The following is a 25,454-nucleotide window of genomic DNA, read 5'->3' as shown; positions in this document are numbered from 1 at the left end:
TCACAATAATCTCCCCCATTTCCTCTCGTAAGAAATAACTCACTTAGTTACACCCCAAGCCCACAGACACACAACCGAATGGAGTGCCAAAAAAACTTAAGTTCCCAAGTTTATTTATACAAAATCACCCAAAACTTTTGCACAACTCTTCTAGAAGAGAGTTAATGACAAAAACCAATTAAGTTATTATTTTTTATTCATTTTTTATAACAACTTAACTTCTTCATTCGTACATTAATTTTATACATTTTTTTTTTATGGAAAACTAATCATTTCTTTTATATAAAATTCAAAATTCTGTAATAATGTTCCATTAAGAAAAGGTTGTTTAATATTTAAATAATTAAAAGAAAAATATAATAATAATAAGAAAAAAAAAATAAACGTTACCACAAAATGTCAATAGAATTACAATAATAAAAAAACAGCAAACTAAAAAGCAAGTTTAGGACATTTTTAGAACTTGACTAAAGTTAATTATTTATATATTTGACTACATATATATATATATAGTTACATATGGTTTTTTAAAGAAAATTGTTTTTTAAATTAACACATTTTAACCTGTGTAGATTTTTAAAATGAAAAAATCCAGTTTGATTTTTTGGAAAAGTGTTACATTGGATATTTTTTTATTTAGAATTTTAAAAACAACAACAATTACAATTGACAACAACTGATTAAAATTAACAAAAATAATAATAATAATAATACATAAAAGGAAATTATATTCTAAAACAAAGTTTTCATATTTAAAAGTACTAAAACAAATGTCATATACAATATTTAGAGTATTTAACAAATCTCAACCTGCATTCCCATGATCCATTATTGCAGTTGCAAGTCATGTTCGCAAAGCATGTCCCCCCTAATTATGTTTAAAAATTAATAACATTTAAAGCAATGTTTTTTCTAATAATAACAAAAAGAAAAAAAATAATAATAGAATATTATGGAGTATCAGAAGAACGAAGAAGAAAGAATTATACAAAGATAAATGTATAAAAGGATATAATAAAATGAATAAAAGGCAACCGTGTTATTTAGTTACAAAGATAAACAAAATATTTGTTGGTGTTTCTCTTTGGTAAGGTGCACTACGATTTCATAAATCTTCATGGTTATTGAATAGCAATATTCTATTTTAAACTAAGGTAAGTACTTGATGTAAGTTAGCATTAAAAGCATTTAAGAATACTTACCTATCTAGTATTTTTTGGGGTCGTTACCTATGTGCTTTGTGGCGCTTGCAATCTGCCTTACCAACTACAAACCCACCTTATCGCCACTGAGAGTCAAATCCGACTTGGCAGCGCTTTCGCATAACTTCGAGATGGCTTTCAAATCATTCCTTACACCTTCGTCCATCCCATCGCTTGCGTCCAAGATCCCATTGTTGAGATCACTTATGCCTCGTCGAGATCAGTTTTCTTTCGTCTTAGGACGTCTTCGCTGTATCTTGTTATTGCGGTCCAATTGTCAATACTTCTGATAATTTTTACAACAACATTTTCTGCAGTTATTGACCCTATATGGTCTTCAAGGGACGCGTGTGCTTCCTCCCATCGTGGGCAGTGAAAGAAAATATGTTCAGCATCATCCAGGCGCTCTTCATCTTCGTAGAGGCAAAAAGGAGTGCTGCACTTCCCAATTTTGTGCAAATATTTCCTGAAATATCCGTGCCCGGACAGCAATTCCGTTATGTAATAGTTAAAGTCAATAATAGACAGTCACACACGTGCAGCTGCCTTTTGTTCCGTGCTCCAAACTTTGATAATTAAAAACTTAAATACATCCGTTCGTACACCAAAAAAGTTCTTAAAGTATACAGCAGCGCCTGCTGAACACCCACTGACGAAGGCGGCTTGGAGGTTGCCTGTGATGTGAAGATTTTACACATTCTATTAATTTTTATCGCGAAAGGAAAATTATTTCTTCATTGGAATGTGAGTTCTTCTTCACTAACACAGACAAGGCAAAAGGTAAACATCAGCTGTACTATTCTATCATACTTGTCGAAAGGCTGTTAATCGATAACAAGTGCCAGCTGAAGTATTTTATCGTTATCGTCGATCATATGTTGTACTGTGTTGCCAGATGAATAGTAAGCGCACGTTATTATCAACATCACCAGATCAGGCAAATCATACACCGAAAAAATTTTCGCCGTGCCAAAGCATGAATTCTGACCACAAAGATGTTTTCTCATGGAGCAAGCTGGGGGATATGTTGGACGACAAATTGAAGGACGTTGCCAAGAAGGAGGATGTGGCTGCAATTAAGCAAGAAGTGGAAGACTTGAAAGTTGAAAACTCTAAGTTGAAAATCGAGGTAGAGAAGCTTACGAACCGAATTGAACAAATAGATAGACGAAGCAGGTCGGCAAATGTTGTGGTGAGTGGGCTTTCGTGTAAAAGCACCTTATCAGCTAAGAAGAGATTTGAAAAAATATGTAAAGATGATTTGAAAATGGAAGTTGATATCGTGAAAACAAGAATGTTATCGTCTGGCAAATCCTTTATCTTCTCTCTTGATACTTATGGACAAGCGCAGCGTGTAATCGATTCAAGGACAAAACTAAATGGAAAATCTATATATATACAAAAAGATTATACTGCCGTTGAACAGATGAATAGATACAATCTAAGAAAACTGTCTAAAGTACTATCCAGTAGCAAAAACAATATAAAAGTTCGTCTAGGTGAATTCTGTATTTTCGTTGACGACATAAGATACACTTGGGGAGATGGTAAAATACTTGCACCTTCTCAACGTGAGGCAGATTATCTCAACAATATTCTAGCAGATACAGATTGTTCTTTTGAAGTTCACTGTCAAAAACCAGTTAATTCAAGTAATGTAAGCTCAGGTTCTTTCACACAATAGCAGTTTGATTCGTGCCATATACTATCTTATAATGTTTCAAATCTACAAAGTTGTCTCAATTCTGGTAATTTTGTAACTTTTTTAAATAATTTTGATGTTTTCCTTTTATTTGAAACACATGTAACTGCAAATAAACGATCAAACTTTTCGTCATACCTCAAAAACTACTACCTACACTGGGTGGACGCAATTAAAATGAATAGATTTGGTAGAGCAAGTGGAGGAGGCCTCTATGGATTCAAAAAAGAGTTAAAAATCTCACTCAAAGCTAACTTTATAACGTCATACTCTTATCCATTTCTATCTTTAAATATTTGCGGTAACACAGTCTATTTAATTCCCATCTACATAAACTGTACTAGCTGGAAGCATGAGGCTGAAAAATTTGACTCCTTTTTATTGGATCTTGGCCCAACAAACTTTTGCCTAATGGGAGATATGAATGCCAGAATTGGCAACGTCCAGATTTTAGACAACAACATGATTCGTGGTATTTCTCATATTAATTCCGTTAGAAAGTCCAAAGATATAACTACAAACTCTCGTGGGAAACAACTATTGAACATTGTTGAGAACATTGGCGGTATTATATTAAATGGTAGGATAGATGGCGACGTTGAGGGAGAATACAGTTTCTGCGGTGTAATGGGTAACTCTGTTATTGATTACTGTATCTGTTCCACTACTTTCATTCATTATGTCGAGAAACTTGTGATTCCCCCTAAACCATATTCTGACCACATGCCTTTGTGCCTTCAAATCAGAATTCCTAGGCTAATGGGCAGTGGAGGCGATAACAACATTCAACACCGTCTTTATTGGAAAGGAATATATAAAGCACAGTATGTACGAAAACTTAATTCCATGCTACTTGATCTAGGTCAAATAAATAGTTTACCTGTTGATGTTATGGTCGAGAGCATTTCCCGGGCAATTAGACAGGCTCATATCCACAGGAGGAATAGAAAATTTTTTGAACCTAGGCAAAGATGGTTTGATTGGTCTTGCTTCCGTGCACGGTCTGTTATGTACAGAAGGCTAAAATTGTACAAAAGAATGAATACGGAGAACAATAGGAGGCTCTATTACTCATCAAGGAAAAGTTTTCGAAGGCTGTGTAGTGAAAAGAAGTTGGAATATTTTAACAACAACTTGATGAGGTTAGACGAAGTAAAGTGTAGCAAGGAATGGTGGGAACTATCTAAATCATTAAGTACCAGTTCGAACAGCATGAAAGGAAACATTGATGCAAATGAGTTCAAACGATATTTCAGCTCGCTTTTGGATAAGTCTGGTCAATCCCAGGAAATTAGTTGGTGCATGCCGTTTTTCGTAGACCCGTTCTTAGATTCCCCTATTGAATATTATGAATTATATAATGTTATAAGGAAGTTGAAACCGAATAAGTCCCCAGGGCAGGATGGTATCCCTTATGAGTTCTACAGACATGCTCCCAGATGTTTCCTTCAAAAACTGTTATACGTTTTCAATCAAATCTTCCTTAAGGGAGACATACCAATCACATTCACTGAATCCATTCTGATTCCATTACACAAAAAAGGGGATGTAAACGTACCAAGCAACTACAGAGGCTTATCGCTTATTGACTCGGTTTGTAAAATTTTCAACTCTATTCTTTTGAATAGGATAACGAATTGGTTGTCAATGAATAGTATTTTGAATGAATTTCAGGCTGGCTTCAGAAAGGATTATTCTACGATTGACAACATTTTCAATTTAGTTAGCATTGTGAAGTTGAACCAGGCTAAAGGTAAGACCACTTATGCCTTTTATGTTGATTTTTCCGCGGCTTTTGATCTTATCCCAAGAAACAGTCTGTTCTACAAACTCTCATCTTTAGGACTTTCAACGAAAATTGTATCGATAGTGACATTACTGTACAAGAATACTAAAAGCAGAGTATGGGATGGAAATACATACTCGGAATATTTTCCTGTAGAGTCGGGAGTGAAACAGGGATGTATTCTTAGCCCAGTTCTTTTTTCACTATATTTAAATGACTTACCCGATGCTCTAACTGGAGGAATAAATATCGCGAACACACACGTGAAGATACTACTCTATGCCGACGATATTGTGATCTTGTCTGATACACCTAAAGATTTACAGATTATGATTGACACTTTGCAGGAATATTGCAGTACATGGAGCTTAAAAGTAAACCTTACTAAGTCGAAAGTTATGGTTTTTAGAAAGAGTACTAGGATATCGTCCGGTCTTCGTTTCCGCTACAACGATGAAGATATAGAAATAGTTAACAGATATACTTATCTCGGTGTGGAAATCGCGTACAATTTGTCTTTCAAAGACCATTTAAAGAACAAATTATCGGCATCGAAAATTGCTATTAACTCCACGTGGTCGAAATATATAAATAACCCAAGAATCTCTCACGATAATAAATTAAAAATATTTGACTCTTGTTCAAAGTCTATCATGTGTTATGCTGCTCAAGTATGGGGTTACGAAAAATATGATGATGTTGAAAAGTTGTTTCGTTTTTTCATTAAAAAGATGTTTTACTTACCTAACAACACACCTAATTATATGTTGTATCTAGAATCCGGACTATACTCCTTATACTCCTCCACCCTTAAAACTCATTTTCTTTACATCAAGAGGGTACTTCAACTAGAAGTTAGTAGACTTCCTCGAATTCTAGCAGAGGAAATCCTTAAACTAAATATTTCCTGGGCAAAAGTGTGGTCGGAATTATGTCAGGATTTGAACTATCTGCCCGCCAACAATAGATTGCCCTTATGCGCCTATTGGAGGGAAATAATTGATGCCTTGAATGTAAAGGAACGATATAGTTTTGAATCGGCAGCCAGAAATTCTCAGTTTCACGATCTCTACCCATATCTTGATTATAATATGATCCCAACACTGACAGAGAATCTTTCTGCTCGTGCTACCAGCTTGATCATTAAAGCCAGAGGTGGATTGCTTGATCTGAATTCCAGGGCATTTCGAAGTAACACTACTGGCATATGTTCTATCTGTAACACAGATGAACCTGAAAATACTTTACATTTTATTGGAAAATGTCCTATTTTGAAAGATTTTAGGAAACTTTATTTTAACAAAATAAGTCTCGAAGAAAATGAAACATTAAACATACTAAATGGCACGAATCTTACCTCTCTGTACTCTTATTTAGAAAGCTGTATCAAATATAGAAAATTAATAATAAACTGTTTTGATGTTTGAAAATTATATAAATGATTAAATATTTTAACATGGCAAGCAGCATATGTGCTAAGCCATATATAGATTGTATGCTTAAGAATCAATATTATATACATGCATGTATTATTTTGTATTTCTTAATCAATCTATTAATAAATAATAAAATAATAATAATAGTTAAAGTCTCTATGTCTCTTGTATACAAATTTCTTGATATTTGGGATCAGTTTCGCAGTTTATGTCGATATGCTTCGTTCTTCCACCGTATCTGTCACTTTCTGGTAGTCTCTTCTCTTATTTCATTTGTGTAGTCTTGCGTAGGTTCACTGTTCTTCACTCTCGCCTTGAAAAGTGCAGAGCGTTCTTCGGCCTGGAGATCTAGCGGTGCCATTCCTGCTGTTCAATGCACCGCAGTAGCCAAAACGGTCTGATACGCCCATGCCACTCTTAGTGCAGCGGAATCAGCTGTTATGCCCTGTGTGTGACATGGAGGCTATCTGCCCAGATCTCGCACCCGTATAAGAGGATGCTGTTACAAACTTCCATCAAAGTTTCCTTTTTTATGGTAGTGGTCCTCCTATGTCAACCATAAGGCTGCTCAGTTGTGACGTGATTCTGATCGCCTTTTGAGCAGAGAATGCGTACCGAACGTCTGTTTGGAATCCAATCGAATTCCGAGGTAATTTACCACCTTCTTTGTCATGATGACTACGTTGTCGACTCGCATGTCTATTTCCAAAGGGGTTCGAAGTCTAGTAATCAGAACTAAATCAATCTTGTGTATGGTCAACCCTAGTCCGCGTTCGTGTAGCCAGTTCCTCGATCGAATCGTGACCTGCATTTGCTTACTATGAGCCTCTTCCGAGTTTCTCGCCAGTATGACTGCCGTAACGTCGTCTGCGTAGCCTACTAGAAAGGTCTCGCGAGGCAATTCTATCCTTAAGGCCAAAACAGAATGAGCGCATTGAGCTATGTGTTTGAATGTCGCGTTGCAAAAATCCAAATCTGCACACAAATCCCACAAAAACAACGCGGTAAAATTACAAACATTTTCAACTGTGACGCTTGAAAATGAGCGTAGTTCAACGCTGTCACATGTAGAGTGTGTTTTTAGTCGCCCAAGTTAAAAATTGTTAAACTTTTGAGTGTTGATTTTTTGGCATTTGTTTGCAGAGTTGCATTTTTCAATGCAAAACTCCTCAACGCGATCATTTTGTTTTGGTCTTTAGGATGTCATCGTAGCTGATATTCCAGGCTCAGGATGGCCCCCTGAGCTGCTCCTGACTTTATCTGTAATCTCTTCGTTCCAGAGCTCGTATCGTAGACCAAAGTTCTTTCTCTAAGGTAGCTCTTGAGTACCTTTAAAAGCTATTCTGGTATTTTAAACTTCCTTTGTAGGGCGTCTACCACATCTTTCCACCTGAGGCTATTAAAAGCGTTCCTCACGTCAAGGGAAGCCAAAAGTATGATTAGTCTGCTGTGTTGTTTTTTTCTCGAGCACCTAGAAACTCATCTACAACGTCTTTTATTGTGCCAACCTTAGATTTTTAGGGGCGGAAGCGGTGCTGCCTTGCGGATAACCCTTGTCCCATATTTATAGCTTCCTCCAGTCTGGGCTTTATGAGTCTTCCAATAGTTTACCGGCTATATCAAGCATGCATAGAGGTTAATACGACGAAGGGGCTAGTGCGTCTCCCTTTCCCTTGCTTAACAATACCAACTTTTGTTCTTTCCAGTATTCTGGAAAAAAAAAACACCTTCGGTAAGACACGTATTGTACATGCTTAGCAGATGTCCGACCTTGCCACGGCTATTTGTTTCAGCACCTCTGTTGGTATTCCATCAGGACCTGGTGCTTTCTTATTTTTTAATTTGGCAGCTGCTAAATTTTGTTCCTCCGCGGTAAAAGGGGCAAAGCCTCATGTGATCTCGTCAGCAGTATGCCTTTCATCTATTTCGTGTCTGGTAAATAACGTGTTTTCGACATTATCCAAGGTCTCGTCGTCTAGCTCGCTTGCTGGGCGGTCTTCGCCGAGCTTTTTCATAACAACTTTGTAGCCAAGACCCCACGGATCTCGGTTAATATACTCTCTCAGCGCTGCCCACTGGTCTTGCTTACTATTCTGTATGACGTTTCGAAGATTTTTCTTACCCTCTTTATAGTCTTCGTGTTCCGATGCTGCTTGAACTCTCCTCTTAGCTCTCGTATATTTTCTTCGATATTTAAGGCTCTTCACCAGCGCCATCTACAACATTTACCTGAACTACACTAGATCACATCAGGTAGCAGCAAGGCGAATTACCTCTGATCTTGTATTCTCATAAGTCATCTGTTTTGACACTTTATGCTTTCGCAAGTGGCCTTACCGTCTATTAGTGAATCCAGCCATATGATCTGCATCCAGCTTCACAATTCGCAATTATTGGCTAAAATCCCGTATATTGATGCTGATCTCCTTCTTGTTTTGCCATATAAGCTCTTTTTTCGAGTTTACTTAAAATTTAAAATCCGAGTTAAATTTAAATAAAAGAAAATGTGTGAGTGATGAAAGAATGCAAGTCACCTCAGGAGCCGCAGAAAAATCCATTCTGGGCCTAGATATTTGGAATACCACCTATGGTGAGATTTTGAAGATACACATGTCTAACCTTATTCCAAAACTAGTGAGTTTTGCAGACGATATCACTGCAGTGACAAAAGCAAGAAGCACAGAAGGGCCCAACGCAAATCGTGATCCTTACAAAGAACTGACTGGATTCACATAAATTGCAAATGGGCATACATAAAACAGAGCTACTACTACTGACGAGACGAGTCACACAGGTATATCGAAAGTAACTGCATGGAATGTTCAAGTGTACTTCTCTCACCTGCGTGTATGAGGCGGAAAATGTTGGAGATAGCGCCAAACACACGTTCTTTGGCTATATCCGCTGAGAACTTGACACATTGATTGGGAATGGACAACAGCAACGGCTCTCTCTCTCTATCAAACCTTGGCATACGGAGCAACAGCGAGAACCGTTGCCATTGTCTAGCTTTCGAAACCATCGATAAAACTTCCAACAGATGCACAGAATTATGTGTATACCATGGGAGTAGTGTAATTTGTGTAGACAACAAATCTACCATTACACAAAAATACATGCATTGGGAAAAATAAAGCTAAAAGACAGGGTTGTCGAGCGTTATTCGTGTGGTATTCATATCATAGAGGCGTTTTCGCAATAAATTCGGTATAAGTACAACATACCAACGCACGGCCCTAGAAGCCTGATAAGTTATTCTAAACCAAATTACGAAACGCTTCCCATAGTGGTTGGTGTCTGTTACGATCTCTGGCTTTCCTTTTCCATTTGCAAAGAAAAAATCTCCGATCATTGAGCTCGTCTCGTAAGAAAAATAGACAAAAATTTAAAAATTTAATGATCTTCGCACTAACGGACAAAAAACTTGAAAAAGTAACGTAACTTTTCTATGAGTAATGCGCATTCCTAATGTACAATTTTCCATGACTCCAAAATTGAAATTCATTGGCAATACTCCGTTGCTTGTAGAAATGAAAATTTCGTAATGAGAAATTGATATCTTTGCTTATTCAAAAATCATAGATATTTTTTAGGACTAACGGCATTTTTTAAATTATTAAATACAAATTATTTTTTCCAAAAAAATTATTAATTATAAGACTTTATTAGTTACTAAAACCCAATCGGTTTTTTAAACTGTTTTTGTTCTTTCTTTTATTTATTCATTCGAAACAGTTTGTCAGTAAAAAATCATCACTGATTTGTTGCATTATTGTAGATATTTGTTCAATATGTAGGTGTAATCCTAAGCCCTAAAACTAAGATATGCTTTAAAAGTATCGCAATAATTTAATTAGCCTTATATGATTTTAGACACAACTCCAAATCGGTGACATATTTGTGAGATAATTCACCAGTGCAACCATAACCACCCAATTTGTGAATGGCAGCATAATCGAAGCAGTTGACAACACCATCGTTATTACAATCCTGACCATATTTCAACATATAATTTTGTATGGTATTGGCGGCACAGTAGGGATCATTAACACAGTTGGGATAGGCTAAAAAATAGGAAAAATATTTTTTTTTTTGTTATTACATAAAACAAGATGTCATAAGTCAATTTCAACTAACCAGTCTCAGATTCTATAGGCTCATTGTTAATGGTAAGTTTACCACCATCAGCCCAATAGGGCCAAGTTATGCGAAATAGGCCACAGACTCCACCCTGGCAGAAGTTGGTTTGATTACAGCCGGATATGGCCTCACAAATACAGCCCAAGCAGATATCTGTTACAGGTTTATCTGAAATAGAGAAAGAAAATTAAAACAAAATGAATTGAAGATTTTAATTGCAAAGAGATACGAATGGAAAATATTAATTTCCATGTTTATATTATATGCCAATTTTCATGCGAATCGTTTAACAAATGACCAAATTACTTCAAAACTAGTCCAAATCGGTCGAACGTATATATATGAGGGATATGGCCCAATCTAAACCGATTTCGGTCAAAATCCGCACGTTCTGTGGATGTCGCAGCAGAAAGCGTAGTGCAAAGTTTTGAGAAGATGGGGTGATAAATGCGTTTGCAAAGGCTCTGAAAGTAAAAATCGGGCAATACATATGTATATATGGGAGCTATATCTAAAACTGAACCGATTTCTATGAAATTCACCAACAGTGTAGAGACTCATAAGAGAATCCCTTGTCCAAAATTTTGTGAGAATGGGTTTACAAATGAAAATATAATTGCAATGTTAGTCCAAATCGGACGATCATATATATGGGAGCTATTATATCCAAATCTGAATCGATTTCTTTCAATTTCAATAGGTTTCATGTCTAGGCCCAAAAAATGCTTGCACCAAATTTTAAGACGATTGCATGAAAATTGCGACCTTTACTTTGTACACAAATAACCATGAACAGATGAACAAACAGTGAGACGAATATATGGGTTGCCCAAAAAGTAAATTCGGATTTCTCATATAGTTGGCGTTGACAAATTTTTTCAAATTGATCGGTATACTTATCAATGGGTCAATCTCTCTTCCTTCTGGATGTTACAAATAAATTCACTAAGTTATAATACCCTGTACCACAGTGGTGGTGTAGGATATAATTATTGATTGCCAGTTTTAAATTTTATCGTTTATTATACTCTCCACCATAGAATGTTTATACTTATTTCGTCATTCTGTTTGAAACTCCTCGAAATAGTCGTCTAAGACCCCATAAAGTTTATATGTTCTTGATCGTCATGACATTTTAAGTCGATCTTGTCATGTCCGTCCGACCGCCTGTCTGTCTGTCGAATGCACTCTAACTATCGAAAAAGTAAAGATAGCCGCTTGAAATTTTGCACTAATACTTCGGATTAGTGTAAGTCGATTGGGATTGTAAATAGGTCATACCGGTCCATGTTTTGATATAGCTGCCATATAGACCGATCTTGGATCTTGAGTTCCTGAGCCGCTAGAGGGCGCCATTCTAATCGGATTTGGCTGAAATTTCGCATGAGGTGTTTTGTTATGACTTCCAACAACCGTGCTAAGTATTCTTGAAATCGGTCCATAACCTGATATAGCTGCCATATTAACCGCTCTTGGATCTTGACTTCTTGAGCAACTAAATGGCGCAATTCTAATCTGATTTGGCTGAAATTTTGTACGATGTGTTTTGTTTTGACTTTCAACAACTGTGCTAAGTGTGGTTCAAATCCGTCCATAACCTGATATAGCTGTCATATAAACCGATCTTAGATCTTGACTTCTTGAGCCACTAGAGGGCGCAATTCTAATTCGATTTGCATGAGTTGTTTTGTTATGACTTCCAAAAACTGTGCCAAATATGGTTTGATTCGGCCCAAAACCTGATATAGCTGCCATATTAACCGATCTGGGATTTTGACTTCTTGAGCCACTAGAGGGCGCAATTCTTATTCGATTTAGCTGAAAATTTGCATGAGGTGTTTCGTTACGATTTCCAATAACTGTGCTAAGTATGGTTCAAATCGGTCAATAATCTGATATAGCTGCTATGAAAACCGATGTAGAATCTTGACTCCTTGAGCCTCTAGAGGGCACAATTATTATCCGATTATGACATCCAACAATTGTGCCAAATATGGCTTAAATCGACCCATAACCTGATATAACTGTCATATAAACCGATCTCGGATCTTGATTTCTTGAGCTTCTAGAGGGCGCAATTATTATCCGATTTGGTTGAAATTTTTTACAACAGCTTTCCATGACCTTCAACATACGTGTAAAATATGGTCTGAATCGGTCTTTAGCCTGATACAGCTCCCGTATAAACCGATCTCCCTATTTGACTTCTTTAGGGACTCAAGCCTCAATTTTCCTCCGGATTGGCTATAATTTGAAGCAAAAACTTGAGTTATGACTTCCAACATCCACGACAAGTATTATCCGTCTATAAACAGATATAGAATCCATATAAACCGATCCTCTGATTTGACCTCTTGTGCCTTTGAAAGCCTCAATTTTCATACGATTTGGTTGAAATTTAGAATAACGACTTGAGTCTCAACATCAATGACAAGTATGATCCGAATCGGTCTATAAACAGATATAGCGCCCATATAAACCAATCTCCGGATTTGTCTTCTTCAGCCCCTAGGAACTTCAATTTGCATCCGATTTGGAAAAAAGACTTGTGTTATGACTTTCAACATCCATGCCATGTATGATCCGAAACGGTCTTTAAACAGATAAAGCGCCCATATAAACCAATCCCCGGATTTGTCTTCTTCACTCCCTAAAAGCTTCAATTTTCATTCAATTTGGAAGAAATTTGGAAAAAAAACTTGTGTTATGACTTTCAACATCCATGCCATGTATGATCCGAATCGCGCTATAAACAAATAAAGCTCCCAATTAAACTAATCCCCGGAATTGGATCACCAGTTAATATCGGTAAAATTTTAGCAGAATTCATAATGGTGGGTTCCCAAGATTCGGCCTGGCCGAGCTTAGAACGCTTTTACTTGTTTAAACTACTGTACTATGTTCGCCGATAAATGTGCTTTCAATGTTTACCAGCTCTTTCGCAACCACTTTCTTTTGAATTTCAATGAGTACTATATGTTTGTCTATAAAATCATTTTAATTATTTAATACTATTTATATGTTCTAATGAACCATATCACACCAATGTGTTATCAGCGTCAGTGACCCAAATTCAATTGACGTTTTATTCCAGGGCCATCTCACTCAATTTATTCTAATTATTTGCTGTGCATATTGAAAAAATTCAAGTTTATAAATTTTCAGATTTAGAAAATTCCCCGATTGTTCATCATCCTCATTCAAACACCTTTACAAAGTTATTTCATCAACTAGTTACGAATGACGAATAAAACCGCAAAACACATTGTTTTCGAATTGTTTTCGTTGTAGAATTGTTTGATTATACAAAACACAAACAAATTTGTAAATTTAATGTCATTGCTATTTAATAAAGCTGTCACTTCAAGTGTTCAAGCACATAAAGATGAATGAAGACTTGCATTTCTTCAAAGTTAAAAACGTAAGTGATTAAAAGATCTATTTAAGAATATCACCAGGAGAGAAAGAGAGCAATATGGCATAAATTAATCAAAATTATATGGAAATTATAAGGGGAGAGGGTTATCATATAATCCACTTTTGAACCTAACCTACTGATGAATAAATAAAGTAATATTAACATGTCAATAGTATTAGAAGAGATGTGAATAAAGCAAGATCGTATCTAATCTTTACAGCGAACAATAACTTGTATACTTCATAGAGCTAGAAATTAATATCGATGTATTGCAAAGGAATAACAAAATGTCCCCATCCCATTGTCAATGATGCTAACAATTTACCAGCAAAAAAAGAGTAAACAAGTAAAAGCGTGCTAAGTTCAGCGGGGCCTAATCTTGAGAACCCATCACCATGGATTCTGCTAAAATACAGGAGCTATATCTGGTTATAGACCAATTTGGACCGGTTCTGGCATACTTGTTGAAAGTCATAAGAGAACACTATATGCAAAATTTCAGCCAAATCGGATAAAAATCGCGGCTTGTAATTGCAGCTATATCATGTTCTTGACCGATTTAAACCATACTTGGCACTGTTGTTGAGAGTCATAACAGAAAACTATGTGCGAAATTTCAGCCAAATCGGACAAAAATTGCTGCTTTCAAGGGTTCAAGAAGTCAAATCGGGAGATCAGTTTATATGGGAGCTATATCCAAATCTGAACCCATACGGGTTATTTGCAATCCCCTACGACCTACAACAAAATTAAGTATCTGTGCAATATTTCAAGCGGCTAGCTTTACGGCTTCGAGCGCTATCGTGATTTCGACTGACGGACGGCCGGACTGCCAAAATCGTTTGAAAAAATCGAGACGATCAAGAATACATATATATTTTATGGGTTCTTGGATCAATATTTCCGAGGTGTTACAAACGAAATGACCTCGGAAAACGTTGCAAACCTTATATACAAGGATCAATTTGTTGTTGTTGTTGTAGCAGTTTATTGTGGTCTATCTTTCGTCTGCTTGATTCTGTTGAGTGTCAAGACCCAGGAACTCTGCTACGAAGATGGGGTGCGTCCACAGGGATCTGGGTCTGAGTCGAGTGGACATGGCCGGGCAGTTAAACAGGTGACGTGTATCGTGCGGTCCCTGGTTACAAACGGGATATAGATCTTGCACGTCGGCATCAATCCTTGAGTTTGTTAATTGTTTAGTCTGTTCCTTATAGACTCAAAAACGTATAAACCGATTTTCTTAAAATTTTCGCAGATGGTGCAAAATGAAGAAGGGGAGGAAACGCTCGGAGAAGGGTGTTGCGATTTAAGTGACATTTTGTGTACTCTATTTTAGTAACCTAAAACCAAAAATTTTAAATCCGAATTTCGGATGGGGTACCTTGGGGAGCCGCCCCACCCTTAATACCCACCAAATATATTTATAGACCAATCCACGACAATATGGGACTCAAATGTAAGGTATTTGAGAGTGGAAATCTGATATTTTTTAAACATGTAGTCAAGCCCCTAAATCGAACATATTTACCGACCATGGCAATATGGGGCTCAAACAAAAAGCTTTTGAGAGTAGAATACGAACCTGATATTCAAATGTGGAACCAAGTGTTTGGGAGCGCCCCTCCCCCAAAATAATATGTGGCTCAAATGCTAGGTCTTTGGCAGTATAGCACGAATATGATATCAACATTGGGTAAAACATGTCTATAGGGACGCCCCCTCCCCCAAAACAACCCCCAAAGAGGACACATTTACCGACCATGGCAATATGGGGCTCAAACAAAAGGTATTTGGGAGCAGAGCACGAAATTGATATCTAATTTCGAGACCAGGTTTCTGGAGGTTTGGGAAAGGGGAGAACATGGCAATACGGGACTTAAATAAAAGGTTTTTGAGAGTAGAATGCGAATCTGATATCCAAATGTGGAACCAAGTGTTTGGTGGGCGCCCCTCCCCAAAAGAGGACAAATTTACCGACCATAGCAATATAGGGCTCAAATAAAAAGAATTTTAGAATAGAATACGAATCTGATAAATATTAGAAAGGCCAAGCTACCAATTAGCCTCCCCAACCCCCAAAACCGGACATGATTGCCAACTAAGGAAACATGGGGCTCAAAGGTATTTTGGAGTAGAGTAAGAATCTGATATCAGAATTCGGGACTATCTGTCTAGGGGACGTCCCACCTCTATAACAATCCCCAAATAGGACGTATTTGCTCACCATGACAATTCAGGGCTCAAAGAGAGTGGGGTGGGGGAGAGCTTGGTTAATTGAGCGAAGTAGTAACATACTCAAAATCAGAGTTGCACCAAACACTGATTTTTACAGATAGTGTCCTCGGTTTTTTGTTGTTGGCCATTTGCTCCATTTTGAATTTATATTGGATGGTACAATTTTGAGATTTTGATAACCTGAAAAGCACCGAATTAGGTGAGGAAAGCGCTAAGTTGACATCCCTGCCCATGGTGCATATAAAAATAGCTTTTTTTTTTAAATTATATTAATGGATTTTCTTCCAGCTAAGACCAATGTGTTTTTGTTTCTATTTCGATATTTGGAACAGAACAGCTAAACAAAAAAAAACACTTAAAGAGTCTCGGTAAAATGGTGTGCAAAAAAGAATTGGGTTTTTTTATAAAAGAAACCTAAATCGTCCCCTTGTTCCAACCTAAAATACAAAGAAATGCATATTCACTCTACTCTAACATAATATTGAACAAATATTATTCAGTTAAATGTTTTCTTTTTTTTAATATATTAGAAATTGTATTTATATTGCTCTGTACTTGATACCAAGGTGATGGTTGTTTCATTTCATAATCAATTAATAGATAATCCAATCAATTAAACATATAAAGTATCCATGGGATTGGATATTCTGTCTAGTATCTCCATTTAAATGACTTGTTCAATTATCATTTGAACTTCCTGTCAGTTTAAGGTGTTTTTTTTTATTATTTTTAATTAATAATCCCCAACTCATTGAGGCATAAGGCGGTAGCTGTAGCTGCTTGTCACGATGTTGTTTTCCTCACTACTCTTGAAAAGTAACAACCAACAGTTAACCAAGCAATACATTCCGTGACAATGTTGAACGCCCCTGAACTTCAAAATATGAAATCTTGGTTCCTGGGGCCAAAGTGCTGCAACATAAAGCAGCATCATTGGAATCTGCATACTGCAACGATATGGGCGACTAGTTGGAGAATGAATTGTGGTAACAAGTTTTGCAACTTTTACAAAACCAGATTCTAGTATCCCTAGACATCTTTAATGTTTATACAGCTAAATTCTTTTTATGTTCCCATTCAACTCTGAACAAGTCTAAGAAAAAATACAATTTGCAAGAAACTCAAGTGGTTTTTCAATGGCTTGCGGATGTATGTATGTAAGCAGTTTGGTTGGTAAATCTGCGTTCAGCAACAATTTGATTGACCTCAGCGAAGGCCAAGATGACTAGATGTACATACATATATGCAAATAAGAAGCTCTTACAGGATTTTTTTTTTAATTATAAAAATGATATTTTGCATAAATTAATGGAAACTTAACAGTAAAAAATATATACAAAATTCGTATGATGTTTGTCTCAGCATGAATGAGTTGTCATTATAGCGGCAACTATGTATAACTATGGAAATTTTAATTATTTCAATTATTTCGAAAAAAATCAACTAGAAAACAACAAAATCGAAAAAACTCATACTTTCAAGATTTAGGATATCTATAGAAATAAAATGTTGACAAGAAAAAAGAATAGGAAATTTTTTTCGTAAAAAAGGCAAGTAAGGAAAGGCAAAATTCGGGCTGGACCGCTCCAAGCATTTGGAAGTTAATTTCTCACTTCCTCTCTCATACTTTTTGGGCACTTTTTAAATATAGTTTCTAGAGATTTCATGATTTAAAACAACAACATATTGGGTTGCCCAAAAAGTAAATGCGGATTTTTTAAAAGAAAGTAAATGCATTTTTAATCAAACTTAGAATGAACTTTAATCAAATATACTTTTGTACACTTTTTTTCTAAAGCAAGCTAAAAGTAACAGCTGATAACTGACAGAAGAAAGAATGCAATTACAGAGTCACAAGCTGTGAAAAATTTGTCAACGCCGACTATATGAAAAATCCGCAATTACTTTTTGGGCAACGCAATACATTACCATTGGCATTCTATCATTTATGTTTCGCTGAATAGTCTCATATCTGTTATTGGTACAAATCTAAAAATTGATTTTTTGTTGTTGTTTGAGACGTTAATTCAAAAATCCCTAAACATAAGTGAACGTATCTATGCCTTCTGTAATCATGTAGCACTGGGGGAGAGCATTCGCTTCGCAATCGGGAGTTCGGCTGTTCAAATCCCAGTCAGGTTGAATCATTGCAAAAAAATCGTTCTACGGCCATTTAAGTAGAAATCGGGCAATACATATATATGGAAGCTATATCCAAATCTGAACCGATTTTGATGAAATCTTGCAGAAATCTTAAGATTAGTAACAAAATTTGTGTCAATTATTTTGCAGATCGGTTAAAAATTGTAGTAACTACGGCCATTTAAGTTGAAATCAGGCGATACATATATATGGGAGCTATATCCAAATCTGAACCGATTTTGATGAAATCTTGCAAATATGTTATGATCAGTACCAAAGTATCCAAATCTGAACCGATATTGATGAAATCTTGCCGAAATCTTAAGATTAGTAACAAAACATTTATGCCAAATTTTGTGGAGATCAATTGAAACATACAGTTACTACGGCCATTTAATTACAAATCGGGCGATACATATATATGGAAGCTATATCAAAATCTCAACCGTTTTTACCAAAATCAATAGCGTTCGTCTTTGAGACAAAAAACTGACATGTGCAAAATTCCGTGACGATTGGACAACAAATACGGCCTGTACCTTGATTACAAGAATACATGGACTCACAGACGGACATGGCTAAATCGTATCAGAAAGTGATTCTGAGTCGATTGGTATACTTATCAATGGGTCTAGCTCTTCTTCTTCTTAGCGTTGCAAACGAGAGCACAAACTTTAAATACCCTGTACCACAGTGGTGGTGTAGGGTATACAAATTATCTTCGCCATAACAACCGAAAAAAACTTGGAAAAAGAGAATTTACTCTTTTGTCATACCCACCACCATAGGATGGGGGTATACTAATCTAGTCATTCCGTTTGTAATGCCTCGAAATATTCGTCTAAGACTCCATAAAGTATAAATATTCTTGTCCGTATCTCCAAATCACTATAGAGGTCGAACAGATACTTATCTATGGTGGTGGGTTCCCAAGATTCGGCCTGGCCGAACTTAGCACGCTTTTACTTTGATATCCAAATGTTGTATCAAGTTTCTGGGGGCCCTCCCCTTCCCCAAAACACCGCCCAAATAGGACTTATATACTGACCATGGCAATATGGGGCTTAAATAAAAGGTATTTGAGTGTAGAATACGAATCTGATATCCAGATGTGGGACCAAGTGTTTAGGGGGCCGCCCCTTCCAAAAACACCTCACCCCTCCCAAAACACCCACAAATTTACGACCATAGCAATATGGGACTCAAATGAAAGGTTTTTGGGAATAAAACACGAATCTGATATCAAAGTTCGGGAAAATTGTCTATGGGGCCACACCACCCCCATAACACCACCCATGGTATTAGAGAGAAGAGCACGATGCTGATATTTTTCAGGGCCAAGTGTCTGGGGGACCACCTCACCCCCGAAAACACCCCTAAATCAGTTATCATGAGAATATCGGGCTGAAATAAAGTATTTTAAGAATGGAGTACACCTTACACCCAAACTTAAATTCGTGGACCAATAAAGATCATATGGGATTCAGATAAAGGCACTTATATTGTCAAACTGTTAGTCAAGCGATATACTATTTTCGTAGCGTGGTATTTCGCTAAAAGCTCTTTAATTGTCGAAAATAAATATTCCAAGGAAACTTTTGTTCCATATAAAGTGAAAAAAGACGCAGCGGAGCGGGCTCGGGTCAGCTAGTTAACTATAAATTATGCATTTTATTTGTATACAAAATTATTCCAAAATTTATTTTTATGGAAAATTGTGGACATTTTTATCATAGAATTTTTTTCAAAAGGCAATTCCAATAGAATATTTAAAAAAAAATTTAATTTTACAATATCCCCTTAATGATTTATTTTGTTAATCAATTCTATATTAGCACTATTATATATCAGAATACTTAAAGACTTGTACAAGGAAGCCCACAACTGCTAGACTATTGGCACTGCCTGTATGACACATTTCCAGAGAATTTGTTATGATTTTATTATTTTTTTTTTTCTTAAAATTCTTTGGAATTTTGATATTATTGATATTTCCAAAAAAAAAAAACACTGATCTCTTCTCTCATTAACAGTTCAATGCTTGCTATTGAATATTAATGTTCAATAAACGTGTCGAGCATATTGTCAGACCACAATTGAATAAACCATTGATAAACAAATCATCATAAAACTCCGCTCACTTGTTTTTCATAACGTAGAGTGTTTGCATACAAATGGCTATGCGTGATCTCTAGCAACAGCTGAAACCAATTCAATTTCAATGCAAGTAAACCTAAGAGCACGTAGGAAGGTGAAGCTCTTATTAAAAACGAAAAAAAATAAATTAAATTATTATGGTTTTTTTTCTCTCCTAGCTTTGCTTACACCCAAATCAGCTTAACAATTATTCGATTTAAAATTAAAAAAAAAAAAAAAAAATATGACCCATTTTTGTTTCTCGTATTTCAATGATTTAAATATTATTAAAATTTATTATTGAGACGTGATTTATCAAAATCCAAAAAAAAATAAATAAATCACCAACCCACACTTGTCACAAAAAAAGACAAAAAAAACATTAATTAATGAGTTCTTCTTAAGTTCACGATGTCGATGTTAGAGTTCCTTAACCTTTTTCTAAGTAATAGATGTCTACCAAGTTTGGTCTAATTGGTATAAAATGTAATCATTTTAAGTAAAAACTAGTGGTTTGACGTTATGGGATTTTCATTGAATTTTTGGAAAACCCCTTACATATGAGTGTTTCATTTAATTGTGTTTTTGAACTAGCTGATGTGATGATGTTTTTTTTTTTGTTCGTGATGGTTGCATGATGTTAGTTAAATTGTTAAATAATAATCTTCCATATGTATCTCAAAGGGAATTTTGCTGCTAGATTTTTCCCCCATTGATTCATTACTCAATGGAAAAGGAAATGAAGTGCTCTTTTTGGATTTATTGTTTCATATTCTGTATACTGAGGACGGACGGATGGACGGATATGCGAACGAATGGACGAACAGACGGACGGACAGGGATAGATCGATTGAAAATATTATGGAGATTAATGCCCATATTCACATATGGAGATTAATATCCATATTCACAAAACTTCAAAGTAGGTTAATTTGACAGAGTTCCTTAATTGAACTGTCAATTATACCTATGTACTTTAAGTTTTGTGAATATGGTTATACGAAATTATGAACTTTTAGGGTCTTAAATGTATCTTGAAGTTATTATAAACCCATCCTATAATGAAGTGTATAATCAAAACCCCGTTTACACTGCTCTTTAAATCCGGATTTAATGGATCGATCATCTGTTTTCCCTTAATAAAATCAGCTGAAGAGAACTTTAAATCCTGATTTAATGAGAAGTGTAAATAGGGTTTAAAGATGCTTGTTTATATATCCAAAGTCTGGTCGTCGGCAATCCATAGAGAAATTCAATGCAGAATATTTTTTCCTTTGACCCTAGGCTCCTTAAATGGAATATTGGGGAGATTTTGGCTAAAATTCCAGTAAAAAATTGGAAAATAGGTTGCCCAAAAAGTAATTGCGGATTTTCCATATAGTTGGCGTTGACAAATTACCGCAATTACTTTTTGGGCAACCCAATAACATCGCGATTTTTTTCCAGTATTAATCCCGATTTTTCTTGCAACTCACTATATATACAGATTTCTGTTCTTCAGTTGCTGATTGTACAATTTATTGGAAAATACTTTTATTTTTAGCATCATATTTCTACAAATTTGGCTCTTTATTGGAAAAAGTTCGACTTTAACTCCAAAATTGTTTACATTGTTACTAATTCTAAAAGTCTGGGTTGGAATCCTAATGAAAATATCAGAAAAAAATTTCAGCGGTGGTTATCCCCTCCTAAAAGGAAACACACAATGAGCGCGTTGAGCTTTGTTTTTGAGCATTGCGTTGAAAAATGCAACTCTGCAAACAAATCGCACAAAAGCAACGCTCAAAAGTTAAACAATTTTTAATTTTGACGCCTAAAAACACTTCTTTACGTAAGGCAACACAAAATGACACTCGAATTCAGTCGTCAAAGTTGAAAAATCTTTAACTTTTGCGTGTTGGGAATTGTTTGCAGAGTTGCATTTTTCAACGTAATGGTCAAAAAGTGGAACTACTTCTGACTGCCAGTGCGGGACAAACATATAGCAGATGTTTTACAGCCTCTTCTTTCTCGACATCCTCACAGCTTCGATAAAAGTCGTTATTGGCAGCCTGTTTTCGGATCAGACAGTGAGCTGTCTTGATAGATACAATGACTGAGACGCCTGTGACAGCATAGCGGTAGACCTCTTCAAGTCTAGATTTGGCTACATAATTATGCAATGCTCACAGCCCCCATATATCATTCCTTGACCTTCGGCCGTGTTCCTGAAAACTTAGCTTACATGTCACTAGAGGCATATCCACAGATTCCAGTTCCCCTGGAATATGTAAGGTAGTCCTAGTCTGGCAAGCTCACTGTGGCGTGGGATATCAGCCATCTCGTTGAGAGATATGCGACAACAAAGATACTAAGTTAAAAAAAAAATGTTCAATAAATAACAATTGGGCAGTCATCTCTATTGGCGTAACTAGACATTATCTAGAGGTTGCTACAGCCTAACAAAAAAAAACAACAACAAAAAATTTAAAGAAGTAAAAGGACATTAAATTCGGGCGGGCGGAACATTGGATAACTACCACCTCGGGTATATATATAAACAACATTTCCTTAAAATTCGGTACGGCATGATTATGAGCATGAAAGCCCGGGCGGCACCAGCTTAAAGACTCAGTGCCTGTGATGCTCGATATGACAAGGCGAGTTTAAGGCGCCTTTAAATGACCAATGGCGACCGGTCCTATGGAGCGGAAAGAGCTTTCGAGCTTGACGTGGATCGCTATTTCGACATTCAACTGTGGAAAATGCATTTGGACCAAACTCACCACAAAACACTTTTCGAAATTTCAACAAAATCGATAATCGTTAATCGGCGGATCGATATTTAAGGCATCTATATGCAAATGTGATCCGATCACCATCATATTCGGGAAGGATATTTAATATAGCTCACTGTATGTAATTTTAGCAAAATCTAGCTATAAATTCGATATTTATGGGTGAAAGGCGTTCAATCAGGATATCGTACTATAGGGGAGCTATTCCAAAAATGGTCCGATTTAAACCCTACTCGGCATGGACACAGCTCATTGTGTTAAATTTAAGTAAAATAGGGCTAAATGCGGATTTTATGGGTCTGAGACCTTAAATCAGGAGATCGATGGAAATGGGGGCTATATTAGGATAAAGAACACCTTGGACCATATTCGTCACGGATATCGGGGATCTTAGTACAAAGTAATGGGTTGCCCAAAAAGTAATTGCGGATTTTTCCTATAGTCGGCGTTGACAAATTTTTTCACAGCTTGTGACTCTGTAATTGCATTCTTTCTTCTGTCAGTTATCAACTGTTACTTTTAGCTTGCTTTAGAAAAAGTGTAAAAAAGTATATTTGATTAAAGTTCATTCTAAGTTTTATTAAAAATGCATTTACTTTCTTTTAAAAAATCCGCAATTACTTTTTGGGCAACCCAATACATAGGGCCATAGGCCCGGATGTCGGAGATCTCAATACAAATCATTGTGCCACAATTCAACCAAATCGGGTAATGAATACAGCTTTTACGAGCCTAATACCCTAAATCGGATGATCGATCTATATGCGGGCTATATCAGGACATCATCCGATATAGCCCGCATAAAAATAATATCAATCAATATCTTAATTTTCAAAGACTGTAGAGTGATTTCACAGATGGACGGACAAGGGTAGATCGTCTTAGATATTTACGACGACCAAGTATTTTACTTTCGATGCCAATAAGCAAAATACTCAACTTTTTTTTTTGTGTACACACCTCGACTGTATTTGCCACTACTTTCCTAAATTTAAATTTTTCTTGTAATTTATGAAAATATTTGTTCGAGTCATAGGGGAAACATCACCAAAGTTGCTTAGCGGCGGTTAACCCAAACATTTTTACGGCTACAAAACTTGGCTACAAAAATAAATATCATTCATATAAGAAAATTTCTTCCTTTATGATTTTGTATTTTTTTTTTTTTTTGTGGGAAAATTGGAATTTATCTGTGGTTGGTATAGAGATTTTTAATTTTCTTCAATCTTTTTACTTCTCCCCGGTAAAATTAGTCTTTCTTAGTTGTTGCTACTCTAAAATTTCATGTCGTTGTAATTTTTCTCACCTTCATTATGAGCAAGAACAATAGATTTTTATAAACAAACAAAAGTTGTAATTTTCCCCTTCTTTAGCCTTTTATACGTCATTCTAATGCATTTTTTAGGAGTACATATTTATTCTATAAATACATCCCAAACAAAATTCATTCATGTGGGATTTGAAACAACCACAGCCATAAACACACTCATGGTATCAATACATCCGCTATGCAATCACCACCGCTTAATTTGCACTGCATTGTTAATGAGTCTAATCGATTCAACGATTAAGCTCCCCTAACTACCCTGGCACCACCTGCCACCATCTTTCCTTCTATTCATTCATTGGCCATTGGTAATAGCGTTCATTTTGACAAAACAAAAGAAATTCATTAGAATAAGTATGGAAACAAGTTTGCTGTTTTCTTTATAACAGCCATAACCATGAACCACCACACAAATCAAAAAAGTCGCATATTATTTGTCAAATAAAAATAAACCGATTAAATCATAAACGTTGGCTGGATCGATCGGTCGGTCTCAAAGAATCCGCTACACGCACACACAACAAGTCCCAGAATGGAATACATAAAAAAAACCTTAAGAAATTCTTAGAACACATTAAAACTGGATTTTTTTATTGTATCCATTCATAGGTAGGGTTTATAAGGAAAAAACGTTCATGAGCACATCTTGAAAACTTTCCAATTTGTTGATAAAAAAATTATGCATTAATTAGCAATATTTTCACTAAATTATTAAGATTTTCGTGTTTTTTTTTTGCTTTTTGTTTCTTTTTTACATACCCTGCTGAGCGATGGTCATTGCAAACAGGGCCAAACAAACACCGGCCACCATCCAGGCGTAATAATTTTTTGTCGACATTTTGAGTTTATATATATATTTTTTTAAGTCTTCTTTAATAAAAAAAATTAACGATAAATTTCTTTTTCTTTTTGAAAAATTTTCTCCACACACTGAGATGCTCTCCCTTTGATGGTCTATTAATAACTAAAAAATATTTTCTCGCTTCTCTATATTTTTAACTTTTTTTCATTTTTGTTCTAAAAGCTAAGCTTAAAGTTTTCTTATCAGTATAACCATGCAAAAGCTTTAGCAAGTTTTGCTTTGCTTGATAGCCTGTTAGGCAAACGAAAGACTTAAGCAACGAACTTTTCTGAGAATTTGAAATTATGC

At 35.9% G+C, this 25,454-nt stretch overlaps 1 protein-coding gene across 1 annotated transcript; it reads right to left on the bottom strand.

The window, feature by feature from the left end:
- Positions 1 to 9,868: 9,868 nt before the first annotated feature.
- LOC106082278 (lysozyme) lies at positions 9,869 to 25,164 on the bottom strand. The gene is made up of 3 exons (XM_013244672.2): positions 25,064 to 25,164; positions 10,264 to 10,434; positions 9,869 to 10,190 (listed from the first exon to the last, which is right to left on the bottom strand). Exons 1-3 carry the CDS (start codon positions 25,140 to 25,142, stop codon positions 9,976 to 9,978), a joined length of 465 nt encoding a protein of 154 aa, XP_013100126.1. The 5' UTR covers positions 25,143 to 25,164; the 3' UTR covers positions 9,869 to 9,975.
- Between the last annotated feature and the right edge of the window lie 290 nt (positions 25,165 to 25,454).

The sequence above is a fragment of the Stomoxys calcitrans genome, chromosome 5, assembly GCF_963082655.1.
Source record: "Stomoxys calcitrans chromosome 5, idStoCalc2.1, whole genome shotgun sequence".
NCBI classification, from domain to species: Eukaryota; Metazoa; Arthropoda; class Insecta; order Diptera; family Muscidae; genus Stomoxys; species Stomoxys calcitrans.
This window is presented reverse-complemented; position numbering and strand designations above follow the sequence as displayed.

Coding starts and splice junctions, on each gene's coding strand:
- LOC106082278 (XM_013244672.2), bottom strand. CDS start 25,142: ATGTCGACAAAAAATTATTACGCCTGGATGGTGGCCGGTGTTTGTTTG. Junction 10,435..25,063: donor AATGACCATCGCTCAGCAGG/GTATGTAAAAAA, acceptor TCTCTATTTCAG/ATAAACCTGTAACAGATATC. Junction 10,191..10,263: donor GCCTATAGAATCTGAGACTG/GTTAGTTGAAAT, acceptor CCTATTTTTTAG/CCTATCCCAACTGTGTTAAT.